The sequence below is a fragment of the Brachyistius frenatus genome, unplaced genomic scaffold (genome assembly GCF_029030835.1).
Source record: "Brachyistius frenatus isolate BFR_SWC_R1_liver_20210118 unplaced genomic scaffold, ASM2903083v1 Contig_89, whole genome shotgun sequence".
Classification (NCBI taxonomy): domain Eukaryota; kingdom Metazoa; phylum Chordata; class Actinopteri; family Embiotocidae; genus Brachyistius; species Brachyistius frenatus.
The window spans coordinates 580,001-599,930 of NW_027210688.1; the positions used below are offsets into that span (position 1 = coordinate 580,001).

The 19,930-nt window shown below is 42.1% G+C and overlaps 2 protein-coding genes across 2 annotated transcripts in view; one reads left to right on the forward strand and one right to left on the reverse strand.

Annotated features, from left to right (window-relative positions):
• Positions 1-6,685, forward strand: part of mtnr1al (melatonin receptor type 1A like) — a 12,038-nt gene extending 5,353 nt beyond the window's left edge. The window contains exon 2 of the mRNA XM_069710081.1: positions 5,787-6,685. Coding sequence (XP_069566182.1) covers positions 5,787-6,556 — 770 coding nt within the window. The 3' untranslated portion in view covers positions 6,557-6,685. The remainder of the gene's footprint in view (positions 1-5,786) is intronic.
• Positions 6,686-16,076: 9,391 nt separating this feature from the next.
• Positions 16,077-19,930, reverse strand: part of slc36a1 (solute carrier family 36 member 1) — a 32,394-nt gene continuing 28,540 nt past the window's right edge. Inside the window, exon 12 of the mRNA XM_069710076.1 lies at positions 16,077-18,944. Coding sequence (XP_069566177.1) covers positions 18,670-18,944 — 275 coding nt within the window. The 3' untranslated portion in view covers positions 16,077-18,669. The remainder of the gene's footprint in view (positions 18,945-19,930) is intronic.

The following is a 19,930-nucleotide window of genomic DNA, read 5'->3' on the forward strand; positions in this document are numbered from 1 at the left end:
CGTTTCAAAGAGGGGGCGGAGCTTCACCGTCCGAGACCGAAGAAGGCGCGTCAGGTCAGGAGACACCAGGTGGGTTTTTCTTTGACGTTGCCGGGATGTTGTGTCGCCGTGAATTCGTCCCCCAGAGTCAGACTGTCAACACCGAGTTCCACCGGGACCTTCTGAGGCGTCTGAGGGGGAAAACGTTGGCTGTAAACCAGCTGAGTTTCTCCTCCTCGCTCCCCACCACGCCTACTCACCAGATATTTGACACGCTAACGAGAACGAGACTTCCAAGAATTGTTCCAAGCATGTTTAGGAGCAACATATCGAAGCATTAATCCATAAGTAATTGTAGTAAAAATATTGTTTTTTATTTAGAAACGGGACATTTTAAATACTGAGTAGTTTCGGTACTTTAAATATATTCCAGTATAAAGTGGATGTTTTAATGTTCTTGTTTGATTTATGTATAACGTGTCCTGAGCGAAAATAGCAGTTCGTTAAAATCCCCTTTTCATCTCGCTGAATGAATCCCGCTGGTTAACTATAGATTTTAAGGGGACGTGAGGAACGAAGTGCAACGACGACCCCGTCATTAAACCTTCACGGCTTTAGTATTGGGTGACTGAGACGCCCCAGCAAGGTCACAGCCGGCTGGTGGGCCAAAATAAATATTTATGGAACTCCCCTTTGGGTTTTCAGATAATCCACCTTTTGAAAATGTTTTTGTGGAGGCTGTAAAAAAGGAGGGACGGACGATGAAGTGTCACAAAGGCCTGACACGGCTGTTTCACTTCAGACCAGACCTGCACGACAACATTGCATCTATTTATTCATTATCATTATTTCTCTTTAAATGATGATATTTGTAGGTCTGTGCAGCTGTTGGGGGGCTGTTTGGGTCTAAAATGCAAATACGACAATGACATTAAAGTCCTTAAGATTTCAGTCCTGGTCAATGTTATTACAGAGTTTTAGATAAAGAAGTCATTGAAAAAACAACGCTATCATAATCTGATTTAATGATTGGATTTACCCGTTTATTGTTTTGCTCTCAGACAGAATTATAAAAGTGTCGATATTGACGGTGACGCCTGATTAGTCTTGTTAGACATCAAGGGGCGATTTACAAGAAGTCACCCGCTAAGATTATTGTTTCATAATTCCCAGCAGTCATTCTGTTTAAATTCTGTGTCGAGATCAAACCTGCAGAGACTGAAAGTTACAATCAAGCTGGAAACAGGTTACGAGATGTTTGTTTCCCCCCGACTGTATTTAGTAAAACATGCTTTTTCACATTATGGCCCCTCAGATCGAAATCATCTACAATTCTAACTTCATTTGAAAATGATACAGTTTGATTTCTTTGGTGTTTATTAATCTGCAAACACAACTACCTGATGGATAAATAAAACAGAAACTAAACAGAGGGAAGTGATTACAAAAGTTAAAATGGGGTCGTAATTCAGACAGTCGGGAAACGAAATACTTCAGATGGTTCCGGTCGATCCGTCATGTTATCTATGGTTAACTCGACTTAATGAGACCGGATAGTAAAAGTCTCTGATCCACAGAGAGCAGAGGAGAGATGTTACGACGATGACAACAACAACAACAACAACAACAACAACAGCTGGCAGGAAGCTTAACAACCCAGTGAATGTCTGCTGCTGTGGTGTGAAGACATGTGCTCCGCTGCAGCGTCTGACACCAAGTCACCCCCGTCCCGATCCCGGCCACCTGCCCGACCTCGTCCCGCCACCGCCGCTGCGAACACACACCTGCCCGAGGATTCAGACCTGCCGTGATTTATTTTGTCTAATTTCCTCTAACCGCTCCGACACTTCGTCACTCGCTGTAATTCTGTCTGCTTGCGCTCTCGGCGGTGGCATTCGAGACAATAACAACAACAACAACAACAAACCTGCTCATTTTTGTTTAATGCATTTCATCTGCTGTGTTTGTTTCTATCAGGGGAGTGAAATTTTGAAGGTCTCAGCTATTAACGTGGTACATCAGTCCAAAGGTATGTTTGAGTGACTGAAGGCTTGAAAGGCAGCTGCACAAAGTTCAAACTCATAAATAAAATAAAGTGATCAGTTCTTATATCTTAAAAAACAAAACTATGTTCCAACGACTTCAATTTTCATCAAAATGTGGCCAAAACGTGTCGAACTTCCTGTCTTGACTCTGGTATTTACATTTTTTTTTTTGGAGGAAGCAACTTTTTCGATTGAGATGCCCGTGAGCCAATCAGATCGTACAACTCTCAAACTATCCGATAATAACAAGAAAGATTGAGAAAATCTGAGAAAATGTATTGATTCTGAAATTTTTGGTCGAAATAACTGCAAAAAAACCAAACACAACTCTGGTTGAAGGAGTTTACAGAAAAATATTACTGACAAACTATCAAAACATTTTCGAATCGGGTTTTGCTTTGGGGAATTTTCTATTTATCTTCACCAGCCCTGAAGAAGACCCTCTAGATGCTCCCACATCGTCTCCGTAACCACCAGCTCCTGTTTCTTTACTATATATTCCAGGTAAAAAAAAAAAAAAAATGTTAGCTGACAGAAAAAAAAAAGCTTCTATTTTCATGACAACAAATCAAAGCCGGATGTCAGTCTGTGTGTGACAGCAGCACTTCAACGAGCTAACAGCAGCAGCAGGATCAGAGACGCCGGCGGCTCTCACAGCCAAGAGAAACAAACAAAACACACACAAGTGGCGTAAAGGAACCAAATCCAGACTCTCACTTAAAAAACCCAACCAGACTCTCTGCGGTGACTCGGTGCTCCTACACACTGGTACAAACACAGGAACTCCAGAGCGGCAAAGAAAGAAAAAAAAAGGTTCCCATCGCTGCTCGCTCTGATGATCTGATTAGATGTTGGTGCCACTCGACGCATGCATTTGCATTTCAATTGCGGAGGAAGGCAAAAAAAAAGCCGATGTCTTTGAAAGTTACTGTAACTTCTGGAGGCAAAGATCACAACGGCGCTGATGGAAATCTGCTCATTAAGTCATCGCTTGTCTTAACGAACGGTTTAATTAGCGTCGCCGGTCGTGTTTCATTTATCATGAGGTGTCGCTCGCCGGCTTCACCGTAAAGTCACGACGTGTTTCTTCCTCTGATGACGTTACTCACTCACTCAGAGGACTCGCTGAGACCAGTGAGAATCAAACAGAGGCTGAGACATATCCCGACTTCTGCCTCAACAACACTGCAGCCTACACTTCCCACAATGCAACATGATTAGTAAACTACTTTTTTATGTTTTTCCCCCTTAGACGCCTCAGAAGGTCCGAGAAGAAGTCGGTGTTGATATTCTGACAACCAGCGAAAGAAACTAACAAACAGCTAATTTAAAAAAAAACACAGTTAACTAAAGTTAACAACAGCTGAGTTTCCTAGAAATGAGCTAAACAAACAGCTGACAACGCTGACAATCAATTTATTTTGCTAAAAAAATAAACAGCTAAACTCAAGTTAACTAACAGCAAACAAAACTTGCTCTCTATGCTGTTCTTTTCTCTCTCTGCTCTCCTCTCACCACCAACCAGTCGAGGCAGATGCTCCGCCCACCTCTGAGCCTGCTTGTGTTAACAGAAGCTCCGCCCACCTCTGAGCCTGGTTCTGTTAACAGAAGCTCCGCCCACCTCTGAGCCTGGTTCTGTTAACAGAAGCTCCGCCCACCTCTGAGCCTGGTTCTGTCAGGTTTTTTCCTGTTAAAAGGGAGTTTTTCCTTCAATCTGTTGGAGGTTTTTTTCTTCTCATTAATTTTATTTTCTAAGGGCATACTTGAAGGCTGCTGGTGGAGTTTTTGTTGGCAGACGACGCTTCAGTTCCTGGACGAGGAAGTTTTCCCTTTGAAAAAAAGGTTTCATGTCTCCAACCGGCAGATTTCCACAACTCAGAGGATAAAAAAAAAAAAAGAAAGAAATAAAGCAGCAGCAGCAGCTTGAAAATCCTACATTTACCTTCTCTTGCTCTCAAAGTCTAATATAAATAAAAATTATTATATTCATACACTTTGGACAAATTTACTGAGTTTTTTAAATAATCTGTTAATCCTCATTTATCCAGCAAAAACACAAACATTTGTCTCGTCACAGATTCTCCAGCATGAAGATTTGCTGCTTTTATTGTGATTCATATGATTATATATTTTTTTTAAATTTAGTTTTGGACTGTTTATTGGACAAAACAAGCATTTTAAAAACATCACCTGAGGCTTCATCGTCAACAAGGAACTTAATTGTTAGATGTAAAGTATACCCACGTTTTTCTAGTCTGGGTTTCAGACGACGATACTGTCAGTGTTGGAAGTAGAAAATAGGATATAGTTCAGCAAACAGCAACTATTCTTATTTTTATTTTAAACACGGAGAGAAGCAGCTCGAAGGATTTAGAGGGAACAGATTTTAAAAAAACAACAACAACATGATACGACAAGAAAGAAGCGAGTTCCTTTGGAAAAAAAAGCAGAGCAGAACGTAAACAAAAGCAAAACCAAACTGGGAACAGGACATGACTGAAGGAAAGCGGCAAACCGAAATAACAAGCCACACACACACACACACACACACACACACACACACACACACACACACACACACACACACACACACACACACACGGAAAACAACAACCATAAAGCCAAAACCTCCCGGTCGGATCACATTCCCCTGCAGCTCCGTTTTAATGGCGTCTGGATCATTACGCCCTCCAAACCTCATCACTGCCTCTTTAATAGCTTCCTCATCATTACAGGCTCGTGAACACGACGGTCCAGATCGGCTCCCGTACGCCTTAAAGTGCCAAAAAATCTGTTTCGAACAGCTCCAACGCGCACCGACTCCGACTAAAGTTCCCGGTAATGGATGATTATTGTTCCCCGGGAGAGACGTTAACGCCGGCGGCCGTCACGGTCGCAGGTTGGATGAGATTTCAGTCCAGTTTTGTTGGATTTTTTTTTGTCTCCTCCGGTATTCTCTGACGATAACAGAAGTCCTGATGAAAGACCTCTCTCTCTCCCATATGGGGGAATAAAGAAAATAAAACCCTCTCTTGATTGAGGTGAAGCTGCAAGTCGCACTCGGTCACAAGCCACAGGAGTAATTATCCGGTAATTGAGGTGAAGCCCGTGACCTTTGAACCCGGTGGAGCCGCTCACGCTTCCAGTAAATCTTTCATTAATTTGTAAAAGGTTAAAATGCTGAAAAAAAAAAAAAGGAGGCAAGCGCCGACTAACATTTAATTTTCCTTTGACGTTGGTGGTGGTCGTGTCACCGTGAATTCGTCCCCCAGAGTCAGACCGTCAACACCGAGTTCCACCGGGACGTCCTGAGGCGTCTGACGGGAAAACATTCGCTGCGAACCGGCTGAACTGTGGCGCCGTGGCAACAGGGCTCTCCAACTCGACAATGTGTCCGCTCAGCACATTTAAAATACACGAGTTTCTCACCATGCGACTGCTTTCTGTTCCCCAACGGTTTGACCCCAATTACTCTGCTCCAGTTTCAGGTTCACGGTGAAATCACAAATGTTCTCGTACCACCGATCACAAACTGATGTAGATTAAAAGATGTAACTTGGAATATGTACCGATGCAACCCGATGGAACAGGAACAGTCTCCGAACCTTTTGATTGCCAGTTTATATGCTCCAAGTATTTCAAACTTTACCCCAAAACTTGCAAATGGAAGTATTTGAGTTCATAAATGACTCGTAGCTTGTGAATGATTCACGTATTTGTCTAGCGCACTCACAACGTGTCCTCCTTGCCCTCGCTCCTCAGGGAACGCCTTCGTGGTGAGCTTGGCCCTCGCCGACTTGGTGGTCGCCATCTATCCCTACCCGCTGGTCCTGACCGCCATCTTCCACGACGGCTGGATCGCCGGCTACATCCACTGCCAGATCAGCGGCTTCCTCATGGGCCTCAGCGTCATCGGCTCCATCTTCAACATCACCGGCATCGCCATCAACCGCTACTGCTACATCTGCCACAGCCTGAAGTACGACAAGCTCTTCTCCAACAGCAACACCATGTGCTACGTGGTGCTCGTGTGGGCGCTCACCATCCTCGCCATCGTGCCCAACTGGTTCGTGGAGTCGCTGCAGTACGACCCGCGGGTGTACTCCTGCACCTTCGCCCAGTCGGTCAGCTCGCTGTACACCATCACGGTGGTGGTGGTGCACTTCATCCTGCCGATCGGCATCGTCACCTACTGCTACCTGCGCATCTGGATCCTGGTCATCCAGGTGAGGCGGAGGGTCAAGCCCGACTCGCGGCCCAAAATCAAGCCGCACGACCTGCGCAACTTCCTCACCATGTTCGTGGTGTTCGTGCTGTTCGCCGTGTGCTGGGCGCCGCTCAACCTCATCGGCCTGGCGGTGGCGCTGGACTCCCGGCTGAGCCGGGCCATACCGGAGTGGCTCTTCACGGCCAGCTACTTCATGGCGTACTTCAACAGCTGCCTCAACGCCGTCGTCTACGGCGTCCTGAACCACAACTTCAGGAAGGAGTACAAGAGGATCGTCCTGATCGTCTTCAAGCTGCACTGCTGAGAGGAAAGTCTCGCGGCGCCGCCGACGGACGAGGGGAGTTATTTTGAACTTTTAACGACGAGGAAAACACTGTTAAAAAGCCACGAGCGAAAAAGAAAAAAGGAGAGTTTGACTTTGACAAAGTAGAAGAAGAAGGCAGGACTAAATGAAAAGGAAAGAAAACAAATAAAAGGTACTGTGGAAGGAGGAAACAGTTTACTAGCTGGCGGAGGAGAGAGGGAGGGCAGAACAAACGATCCCACACTGAGAGTCATCAGTGATGCCGACAGACTTAAGAAATGCAGAGAGGCAGGCAGAGACCAGAGTTTGGAAGCAAATCTTATCTTAGTAATGTCATTTCCTCGTGACTCTCTGTGCTAATGAAGTCATGAATTACTCTTCAGATTAGGACATTAGTTATGTATCTGAGTTATCAAAACATTGTGACCATCTTCTTCTGCCTGGTTTCCTTTATGCAGAAAATCCTCGAGGCAGAGATTCTCTTTCTTTTCTTTTTTTTTAAAGAACACTTTCTGGTTTCTGATTGTCCCCAGAAGACAAAACTGATGAAGATGATGACGATAACAAATTGGTGCTTTTGGGAGTATTACGTTTAGGAAAAAGACTGAAGATGCTCCGCCCACATTTTTCAAACATGAAGATGAAGATGAACTCTGACGGGAGCTGACAGTCTTCTTTTGGCTGTTACTTCTGTAAATTTACAGAAAATATTTGGTTATTTCAAATGTAATTTTATTTTTTTGGAGGAACGAGCCAAACAAACAAAGAGCGACAACGAGGGAAAAGATGGACTTTTTTTTTTTGACCAGTGACATAAAACTTGACCTTTTGACTTGAAATGACTTGATAATGTTACCAAGTCCAAAGATTTTAAAAGAATATCTATCTTAGTAGTGTATCTGAGACATTTCTGTACAGTTTGATACCTCTTTTCCCCCTTTATGAATGTAAGTGACGTCACACCTCGGTACATTCGTCTATTTACCGTCTGGACACACACACATCTGGTCATAAGTCCACGAGCCCTGGCAAAAAAAAAAAGAAATAAAAGGAGGGTTGTGTGACAGAAAATTGAACAAGTCTTTTGGCGTTAATCTTTAAGATCGTCTAAAATCCGGTCTCATGTTCTTTTAAACGGACTCCCTGGATGATAAATCAACCTCACTCATACCTGCTGCTACTGCTCCAATACCTTTATTCTTTTAATTTAAAGTCTAAAGTCGTGCATAATTACCCTTCAGAGTCAAACATGACACAAACTGAATCTCTTTCTCTACTTTATCTCATTTCATAGAGTGAAGGGAAGTTTATTTTCACTGAAACACTGTTAGACAAAAGATTTACTGGTTTTATGCGTTTAGAGTTCCGAAAATTGGACTTGACTTTCAACATCTCAGACTGTGACTTTGAAAAAAACAAAAAACAAAGGCGTGTGTCCCACCTCTGGAGTTCTTCCTCTGTGGTGAAAGCAGTGGGCGGAGGTGTTTCTTGAGGCGCTGTACTCTTCATCCTCCCGGACTGTCTCACCTCGTCGCATCACCGGCTGCTTCTGCCCGGCACGGTGACGGCACACCTTCCCTCGCGTTAATCCGCTCAGACACTACAAACACGGTGTGTGTGTGTGTGTGTGTGTGTGTGTGTGTGTGTGTGTGTGTGTGTGTGTGTGTGTGTGTGTGTGTGTGTGTGTGTGTGTGTGTGTGTGTGTGTGTGTGTGTGTGAGCAAACACAGGGAGGCAAAAAAAAAACAAGGTGTCTCTGCCATTCAGGAAGCAATACATGTGTCCACAGGTCATTAAGACGGTTCCCAGGAAGACATCCCACCCCGCCGTGCTCATCTCCAACGTCACAACACGTTTTACTCCACACCTCAGATTTGAATATCGAAACATGAGAATAAAAAAAGAAAAAAAAAAAAAAAAAGAAAGAAAAAAGAAAAGAAAAGAAAAAGAAAATCAGATAAATGAAAATGAGTAATTAAATGATGGTTGTTCTGAACAGTATTCTGACCACATCACTGTGTTTCACACTCCTGGAAACTGAAAGATGAATGTTGCATATGTATGAACAAGCAGAGAGTTGCTGCTGTGATAATCTGCCTGTGCTTCAGTCCCATTTTAATGAGCTCGCTGTGTGTGTGTGTGTGTGTGTGTGTGTGTGTGTGTGTGTGTGTGTGTGTGTGTGTGTGTGTGTGTGTGTGTGTGTGTGTGTGTGTGTGTGTGTGTGTGTGTGTGTGTGGATCCAGCTGTTCTGGGACCAGTTCTTCCCCTGATTTTAAGGTCCACTAAGGACCCTTAAAATTGGCGAAGGAGAGTGTGTTTATATCTTTGTTTAATTTTTTGTGCCAAAATGTTCCAAGTTAAAGTCTATTAGGAGAAATTTAAAGTAAATTTAAAAAAAAAAAAAAAGCTCTTTTTGGTTATAGCCATAATCTAAAAAACATAAAAACATAATCTAATATCATACAAGGGATTCATAAGATGGATTTGGAGGTGCTGGTTGATGGGCTTTGGGTCCATTGGGCCGAGCTCAGCTTGGCTGTTGTTGAGCCGATCTCAGCAGCTGTTAGCTGTATCTGTGTTTATCACAGCTCAGCAAAAACAAGAGCGAATGAGAATAGTCACCAAAACATATCAAATATTTCCTTTAATCGATGGACGAATTGACTAATTAACATAAAAATGCCACAAAATCAATGGGTTCATCGTTTCTTTCACTTCAACGGTCCCTCCAGGAAAAATCACACTTTTCCAATCGTAATAATAAACGCAAATTCAAGCAATCAGTATTTGCGGGAGCTTGCAATTTTACAAAATTCACACGAGTGACGGGGTTTGTGGGAAATGGGTTGAGTTTATTTGCTGTTCTGATGAGCGTTAAATGAAGTAAAGACTGGAAGCTAAAGGAAACCACTGGCGTCGTTGTAGCTCTGTCTCAAACTGTCGACCAGCAACTCTAAAACTCACAAATGAACCTTTAAATTATTTAAATTTAGTGTTTAAAAAAATTTCCCCTCGGGGATTAATAAAGTATATACCTACCTACCTACCTACCTTTATGGGGGACTATTTCTTGACTTCACGAAGAAACCAAATTAAACAAACAAAAGCGAGCGTCAGACTTGCTTTTGTTACCTTCAGAGAGAGCCAGGCTAGCTGTTTCCACCTGTTTCCAGTCTTTGTGCTAAGCTAAGCTAACTAGCTTCATATTAGCCACACAGACCGCGATCAACTTTTCTCATCGGACTCTTTACAAGAAAGCAAATTTGTTTTTTGAGATGACTTTTCTCTCAACTGGGTTTCGGTTTGTATATCAGAAATAGTCTTAAAATAAAATAATACCGAACCACAGGATTAAAAACACCTGCCAGGTAACGGCATGTGAGAAAAAGTTTTAAGGTTTGATGCTCCTTAAAAAGTAAAACAGTAAATATGAATAAAAGAATGAGCTGATGAAGTCAAAACCCTCCTTCCCGCTGCAAGTTGATGTTTTAATTTACATCCACAAGAGCTGCAGAAAGTCAACCGATATAATTGGCCCTGTGAGTATTTAAAAAAAAATACATTATCTGCCTTTAATTGTAGTTGTGTACGTTTGATTTTATTGCTTAAAAAAAAAAATCTATGCCATGAACGAGGCTTGTTGTTGTTTGTGGAAGAGTTAAAAAAAACAAAAAACCATATTAGACAACATGTCGGTGTGTGTGTGTGTGTGTGTGTGTGTGTGTGTGTGTGTGTGTGTGTGTGTGTGTGTGTGTGTGTGTGTGTGTGTGTGTGTGTGTGTGTGTGTGTGTGTGTGTGTCTGAAGGCAGTGGAAGTCAACGGTAAATGAGAATGTAGCTGTTTTTCCTTTCACACGCTGTTTTTGCACATCGCCGTGGAGAATGTTTCCTCTGAATGTCTGTAATGTTGACAAGACAAAAGAAGCTCCGGAACAAAACACGTCTTAATAAAAAAGAAACAAAAAAAAAAAGAAGAACGTTCACTGTGAGGACGCCTCCTTCGTCGCTTTATTTCCGACTCCTCATCATCATCATCATCATCATCCTCACAACCCAGCTGGAAAACATTTCATATTTAATCTGGTGAGGAAGAGGCCTTAAAGTCAACATGCAGGCTTTTCATCAACACAGGAACAAGTTCTGTTAAAGTTCCCCAAAAAATATACACCAGATACACCGACTGGGGCTCACTGTGGCTTTTAAGGAAATGAATGTATGAACTGTGGCGGTCAACTGAAAGGAAGTCAGATAGATTACATTAAAAAGTTTATTCTTAAGGCCTTTTTCTCAACGCTATTAAAAAATTTGTCAAATTAATTTCAACGTTTTTCAAACGGTGAAATAACTTCAGCACGGAGGTTCAGAAAAATATCTTCATTTCACTTACTAGGCTGTTTTCGGTGAGCATCACACCGACGCCGAGTCAGAGAGCATCTTTGAACTTCACCTGAGAAAACAAAGAGAAGAAAGTTGTTTGATATAAATCTCTAAATCACATTTCATTTGTGTTGATTTCAGTCCAACTTCACACCCGACGGACAGCTGTCTGCTTTTTTCTTCACTTAAACATACACAGTTCGACATCTTCTGTAGTCTTTTGTTACTGCGGCAACGGGAGGACCTGACAGCCGGCCTGGTGGCGCAGAGGAGCGGTCGCCGGGGGCAACACCACTAGTGAAACCATCAGAGGAGGAGAGGGGGAGAGATCAAACGGAAAAGGAAAAGATGGGGAGAGAGATGAAGGGAAGAGTGGAAAGAAATCTGAGAGGGGAGGACTGATAGGAGTGAAGGGATGAGGGGGGGAGGTGGGGGAGGGGGATAAGGGGGGGGGGCAATTAGATAAGAGAGCAGAGGAAGTGAAAGGAGCATCTTTACAAAATCAACTAACCACCTCACGGGAGAGAAGTCAAATTATGTGAAACTGTCAAGGCTGCTGCAGAGCGGAGTCATTTTAGTTTAACAGCAGCAAGTGTCAGCTCGAAGATTTAAGACTCAGATCCAACATGACAACTTACACTGCAGCCTCAAAGTCTGTCAGAAAAGGGCCGGCGGAGGGAAGTGGGCAGAGCAGCGCCGTGGACCCGAACACGAGAGAACACGAGAGATTACGGGTTTAAAGAACTTCATATTTCTCAGAACAAAGTTTATAAAACTGATATTGGAAATTTCTGTGTCAGAACCGTAGACTGTGAATAAAAATGGATGAAGTCTTCGGGTCTGAAATGTGAAACCAATGCAGAAGTGCTTCAAAGTGCAACACCACTGAGAGCCACTAGAGGCGGGCTACCAAAACAAACAACCCAAAAGACCATTTAAAAAGCATCAAGTTCTCTCCCGTAATACAAAGTCAGTAAATGTTTTCCACAAGTCATTATGGTGTCATTAGATAAATTCCCTCCTTCTGATCGGCGTTCTGCTCGTTCTTCTGAAAATAATTCCAGCGTTCATTAGATATTAGACCTCAAACGAGAGCTACGTTTGGTTTGAGAGATGTGCAGGAAGATTGCTATAAATGGGTGGTCATATGGTGCATTCATGAGCCACTTGGAAGTGGGGGAAGTTTTGACCTCTGAGGGGTATAAAACTAATAACCTAAATGCACTTCTTGAGTTTGGGCCAATGTCTAAAGATGATGCATTAAGTTTCAAGTTTAAGAGCTCTGAATAAAGGAGCCACTGAAAGTGCTCTGAGTGCTGAATTAAATATACTAACTTCCAAAATGTACACGATCGGTGATTTTCAACCAGTATTCCCCTCAGGCCTTATTTTGCTGCGACAGCACTGCTTTAGGCTTCAATAGTACCGAGTTGAAATAACGCATCAACACGCCTCCTTTTGTGTGACGGAGAGAGTCTGGGTTAACAAAGACGGATGATAACCGGCGTCGTGGTGCCAATCTGAGAGTTTCCTGTTTGCCGAGGCAGCCGAGAGAAAGAAAGAGCGAGTATGTTGAAGTTGCTTCCTGGGACGGACATCAGTGGAGCCGCTCTACTGAGATCAACCCGTTTCAGCACCACGGACAGCGGTCGTGACGGGTAACTGGAGCAAACCATGTTTTTCATATTTCATCAAAATTCACCAATATATAACAACAAATAAAATTGAATAAGTGTCCAAAAGAGGCAGTGGTCTGTTTCTGTCTAAATATTGCAGTTTTTATTAAGTATTTTTATTATTTTCTTTTAGCTTTTTTTCCCCTTGTTATGCTTTCTGAAAACCTCTTGATAGATTTTACTTCGCTTATAACTTTTTTTAGTGCAATACAAGTAGTTAACAATAAGACATTATATGTAAAACAGGACAAAGTGGGGTGCTGGAGTTGAACAAAATGGTGAAATAAATAGTAACAACAAGAATAACGGACAAAGTAAAACCAAACAAAAACAAGGCATGTTGGTCTTAGATATTAATTTCTGGTGCGCTTGTATGTAAGTAAGCGTTTGTTTTTTGTGTGTGTTCCTGTGTAAAATGAGCCGTGTTGATGGATGAGGGTCGGTGGTGATACGGATATCATTTGGTGATTAAATGTAACTGGTTTGACATGTATGACTGCATGTGTGTTGGAGAAGTGTTGTATGTGTGTAATTCCAGTCTGACATCTTTATCTACAGATTATCTTTGTCGTCTTATATTAAATTACTGCCTTCCAGACAGGTATTAAGGTCGTCAGAGGATCTAGATTGACGGATAAAATGACACACCGGAGACTTTAATTACAGCGTTATCACGTCGTGCGCTTTTATAACATTTTTTTTTATCGCCTTTTAAAAGGTCTCGATCATCACTCTGTATTCATACCTTCACTGCACAAACGGGCATTGATGGAAAGTCAAACTAGAGAATCTACTCGTGAATACGGCATTCAGACGTGAGGCACACGCTTGTTTTTGATGTTTTTTAACATGTAAAAAAAAAAAGCCAGGTGGAGGAAGCAACGAGGATGAGCAGCAGAGAAAAGGTGGAGGAGGTGGAGGGTGAGGAGAAGGCGAGGAAGGACAGGTATGAAATGAGGAGAGAACTTGGAGAAAACTAAAGTACTGACAAATGTTCTTCCGAAGTATGAAACTGTAGACTGCATAAAGAAATAACTATAAATCTGAGAGTCGTGAATAAAATGACAAAAAAGAAATAGTCGCTTGAAAAAATGCAGCAAAAATGTACCTGAATTGCCAGAAAATTGCAGAGTAAAAGTTTCCATCATCGGTATTTGTTCAAATTTGGTTCATTGAGATTCTGTAGTTCTTCTCATGTTCTTTACGCACAAATTTAAAATGCACATAAAAAGGACCGAGAGAGCAGGTATCAGCTGCAGAGAGGAGGAATGTCAGAGGTCAGAGGTCAGGAGGGAAGAAGATGGAAAAGGAGGTGATGAGAAATAGAGAGGAGGGAAAAAAAAGAAGAAGAAAAGACATGATACAAATGGAGCAGGTGGAGAACACAGATGGAAAAAAGATATAAAGGGAAAGGCCGAGCAGGTGACGGGAGATTTAAGAGGAAAGAGGGCGAAGCTAAGGTAAGATGGAAAAACACTGTCACCGAGTGAAAGTAGAAATTCATTTATTCATGCGTCCTGAGAGGGCAATTGAAAATAGGAACACAAGATGATCACAGCTCCCTGAATTAATCTCCTCGGTTTTCCTCCCACTATTTTTTCCTCTGTATAAACAAGTATAAATCATCCAAGCTGCTCTCTGCAAAGTCATTTATTTTCTAAACAAGTTAAAAAAAAAAAATATATATATATATATATATATATATATATACGATTTCGAGGTGAGATTCTGCTCATGAGGTGTTTCTGTCGTCAGCTGTGAGCTTGAATTTCAATGTGTTTTATTACGACGAGCAGAATAAAAAAAAACGCCCTCCTGATATTTACACAAGTAAAGTTTGGCAACACGTTAGATTACGGCCTGTGATTTTGCTCTATGAATAAACCGGGTGTGTAACGACGGGTCAAGAAGCGCGAGCCTCGAGCGAGGTTTCAACACTTTTACATGAATCAGTTCAAACGTTTGTTTGTAAATAGTTTAGTTTAATGTGTGCTGGTTATCTCCGTATGACGGCGTCTCTGTTTAGCGTGTCATCGCGTCGGAGCGGTCACTATTTTAGACACACGCGCACACGCACACGCACACAAACATACACACACACACACACACACACACACACACACACACACACACACACACACACTGCAGCTTTTAACAACTGTCAACAGAAAAGAGCCTCCAGCTGCGGCTCTGGTTATTCTGCAAATTCAATCTCAGCACAAGTGTGAAGGAACTGTGACCTCGACTGTCGTACGAGTCGGGAAACAAACACTTCTTCCTCCAACTTGGAGGTAAAGCTCGTTGTTTACACACCTCGTGGCTCGTGAGTCGCAGCCGAATCCGTAAACAAAAAAAACGTTTTTAAATAATTCATGTAAAAACTTTTCATGAAACTTTAAATGCTGTGCGTAAGAAACGGCGCTGTCATGTAATTTGTGGTTACTGTCCTCCTTTTACTCTTTAACTACAACTGAACCGAATGTTTCGTGATGTATAATGTTGAACATTTTGTTTTACTTCCTCTTTGCTTTCCTTCTACAGTATCCTCAGAAAGTTTTCACCCAAGTTAAACTCCACCGCTAATGTGAGCTGTTTCCCAAAACTTTCAAAAACGTTCATTTCTGAGGATGTTCCGCGCCGCCGTTGAGTTTCCAGAGAGAAAATCAATTAAAAGTGCGCGAGCGGTTAAAATAATTGGGAAAAACTGAAGTTGGCAACAGGTCAGAGGAAGTATTTAACTCCCGCTGGCCTCCCTCCAGTCGATTAACCAGCGTATTAACCTCCTGGATGTCATTGGACGGCCGCAGCCACAGGACCTCCTTCATGCATTCATCCGGCCGCTTTAGGACTCAGAACAACGCCACCAAAAAATAAATAATTTAAAGTTTAATTTTTCTGATTCGTTCATCTTCTGTGAAAATGGCGAATAGAATATAAAAGGTCATTCTTAAAGAAAAAAGTCACTTAATGCTTTCTTAAATTACAAATATGTAAATACATCGAAGGGAAAAAGTCCCTTTTAACAGGAAGTAACCTTCGACAGAATCAGACTCAGACGACCGTCTGCATCAAATTTTAAAATCGTGATTAATTTCTTGCACTGCAATGTAACTATTATCCTTTTATTTAAAACATGCATGTTGGAGGATACCGTTGTTTTCTCTGGTGCAGATTCCAGTTGACTGAGCCTCCGACACCGATGACAATCCAGGATCGACCAAACATGTCATATCTCACTCTGTTCAAGCGGTGAACACTCGCAGTGATTCGGATCCGCTCCAAAATTGTACGGCTTCCTCTTCGGTCCGTGCTGCACCCTTCCACCAAGTTTCAGAAAAATCGGCCGGGTAGTTTTTTCACAATCCTGCAGACAAAACAAAGAAAAACAAAGAAAAACTGCACAGAAAATCGTCAAGAGGAAACTCTACGTTCAGCAGCTACCTGAGAAAGACAGCGAAGCACATGTTGGTACTTGAAACGTTATTTATTCTGAGAAAAAAAAAAAGAAAAAAGAAATGAAGTAGTGCTAAAATAAAACTGTTTTAATTTAAGTGATTTAGAAAATAAAGATCTACAACTTTTAAAGGGTCTAGTCTGTCCAATCAGAGGATCTGCAGCTTATCAGGAAAGACATTTTTGGGGGAAAATGTTCAGTACAAACTTATATTTTCCTGCCTAAGTGAACAATTAGTTAATTAATAAATGACAGCTAAATATTTGAATTAGTCTCGGTCCTACAATAACTGGAGCAAAGTGGAATTAGTCTTCTTTGGGTATCTGCTCATCATGATCATATTTTTTCTCATTTAAGCACATAAACCCACATATGGAAGAATTACGGGAATGTTCACATAAAATAAAAGTGTTTTTGTACGTGTGCAAACATTTACATGTGCAACAGATGGATATATATACACACACAAAAACTAACATCTTCAAATCCTTTACACATAAGGCCAATAGATTTTTTTTTTAAAACTAAATTCAACTGCATTTAATTTTAAAAGATAAAAACCAAAAGTCAGTTTCAGAGCTTTTATACCGCCACACAAACACTGAAGACACACAACAGTACAGAAGCTTTACAGTGAACTTACAGTACATGTTGGCCTTTGCCTGTCTAATATTACTGCAGATGAATGAGGGTTTTTATGATTCTTACAACTCCTACAGCTTGTGATCAGAACCGGTACTTGGACTATATATTACATACATGTTACATGGTCTTACATGCAGAGTCTCTGTAATCAAACCGAACTTACCGAGGTTAGTTAGCGAGTCTTAATAATGCATGCCGTGTTTGAATTATTAAAAAAAACTATTAAAAAAACAACATTAATTTAGTAAATACAGTAAAACATAAAAATACATACAAAAAGAATAATGGTTTTAAAGACGAGGTGTTACACAAAATCCCAGGAAAAGTTCCTAACGTCTGATTTGTTTGGATATTCTGTCGTAGCTTTATTCCAGAGTTGGGTATCGTTTTGAGATTTTATTGATTGTCATTGTGCTTATCAATCTGAGCTCTTATCAAAATCCTGGTTTCTGTTGGGTTTTTTTTTTAAATTTTACAATAACAGAAACCCCAAACGTAAAATATTCTTTATCTTTACCATGATCACGTTAAATGTTGCAGAGTTTCCAAAGAATTTTTCTAGAGCCGGTTACATTTTTTTTTTTAAAGTTCAAACGGTGTTTGGAGAGAATTTAAAGAAGGAAAACGCAAAGACATCCAGATCTGTACAAAACAAATTCAAGTCGAGAGTTTCTGTTGTTAATGTCGCCGTTTCACGTTAACCGCATTACAGAGTTCATGTTAAAATACTTGTATTTTGTTTTTTGGGCGTCACATTTGAAGTCGGGAATTTTACTTCCAAACTACCGAATTTCTGGATCGTGACGTCCCGAGTTGTGATTTTGATTTGGTACGTGATTTGTGTGACAGTTTTTTTAAATATCAAAGTGCAAATGACACGTCAGTTCACTCCAACATCGTTTGTAATATTAAAAACAAAACAAAAAGCACGTGTGCTTCACTTCCTGATCGCCGAAGAAGTATTTCAATATAAACCTCATCATTTGTTGTTACAGTGTTCGCTAGCAGCAAATATAGCAAAGATACGGCCAATCCATGTGCTACAGTACACCAACCTGGACGCATAATAATAAATACAAGATCTGTATGTTTGTAATTATAATACTATACTGAAAACAAGACATTGAGGTCGTAATTACAAATTGAAGTCTCTCATATTTTCCCTTTGGTGAATATAAGAAGTGAAACACAGACATGGAAACAGCGACACAAAAAAGACCGACGGATTCGATCGGCAAAACTGAAAAGCACAATCCTCAAAGAGTCCCGTTAAGTTTCAGTTTGAGACTTTGATACCCAACTCCAGTGTTAGTTAAAGTTTTGTTATTACTAAAAAAAAACGGTTTTTACTGGATTTAAAGTGTGTAACGTGTCGCCTAAAAAGTACGATCAAAGTCGAGCGCTGTTTCTCTGAATAAGGCAAAAACAAATCAAAGTGCAACAAAGACTGTCGTTTTTTTTTGTTGTTGTTTTTTTCCATCCTCCGTTTAAATGATGTAAAAGTCTTCAAAGCTGTTTGGAATGAGGAGTGAAATTTCCACACCGGGTCAGAACCGATACCAGTTATTGAGGTAGTTTTGATTTTCTGACTGAAACGTCGAACGCGTGAAAATATTCAGCTCGTCGAAAAGGAAACAAAAAATCACCTCTAAAAAAAAGAAAACAACCCTCGTGTCAAATTCTTCGCAGGAATGTCGTACCTGGAGGACTTCTTGTTACGTTACGTTAGATTGCACTAAACGGCTGCACGTGATGAAATGGTGAACGCTGCGGTACGAGAAAAGAACCACGACATGGAGCACCGCGAACCGTTTACAGCTTCGTCACGGACTCACTGGAGATCGGCCGCCGCGTCCGACAGCAGCAAATCAAAGGTGAGGAAAAATTAAAATGTGCCCCTAAAAATGTTTTTGTTTTTGTTTGTTTTCTCTTCCCAAACCCGCCGACTTGTCTTTTCACGTCCTCACTGGACCATGAAGGTGGAGAGCGCCTCCTCGTGCTTCAGCGCGTTCCGGGCGATGATCTCCACGATGGCGATGTAGGTTCCCGTGAGGAAGCCGACCAGCCCGATGAGGCTGATGACCACGTTCTTGACGGTCATCAGCGGCGACAGGCCCTCCGTGTGGAAGGCGAGGATCTGGAGGATGGGCGGGAAGATGAGCGCCAGGAAGCTGCTGCTCACCGAGCCGACCAGCGAGATGACGAGGTCCAGCTCCGGTATCAGGACGGCGAGGACACCTGGGGGCGGAAGAGAGGGACGGGAAACGGAGACGAGATGAGAAGGGCGCTCGAGACGGATGCTTCAAATTCCTTTCGGTAAACGGACATCGCGGTGGCCTTAAGCTCCGCCCCCTCTCTCTTCTCCACTCACGTCGCTGCGCTGAACTCCGTTATTGCGCAACATGGTTTCTAACTGCACCTCGTATTCGTCTGATCACTTTGTGCTCGATTAAGACTTTTTAGGTGACGGATTAATAAAGAGATAAATTCTCCGTTCAAACTGCGACCTTCTGATTTTGGCGATTAAAAGCGTACCAAGATATCGTCTCTCCGAGACCGAGAGCCTCTTCCCCGTTTCCACCCTCGTGTGGCGAGAGGAGGAAATCAGAGCTGATAGAAGAAACGGTTCCTTCATTTTGATCCTGTCGACTCCCGCGGTGCCAGAACGGAGCCGGGATAGTTTTTCACGTGTCGGCGGGGAGCGGTAACCGTGCCGGTTGCTACGGAGACGGGCGTAAACAGCAACATCCAGCCAAGCTCGGACAAAAAAAAAAACTGAGCCGCCGAACCCGACGCTGCGCCGCATTTTCACATCTCAGGTGTCTTTTTCTGTTCCTGTTGACACGTAAACATTTTTTTTTTTTTTTTAAATGTCTGCACATGAGCAAATGTGACACACACACACACACACACACACACACACACACACACACACACACACACACACACACACACACACACACACACACACTCTTCATCTCACACTCTGTCTGCTACCATCGTGTCAGGAGGAGCAGGGCGCTACTTAAAGAACCTGCCGAGCCTTCAGGCCGAAGAGAAGGAACGCTCGGAGCACGCCAACACCGACCAACATCACATCTCACACACAAACACAAAACCACCGACCAGAGACGCCTCGACACGCTGCGGATAATAAATAAAGAATCTGAATTCAATTCAAACTGATGATCTGTTTTTGGAATTCAATCTGGTTTCAAGGAGAG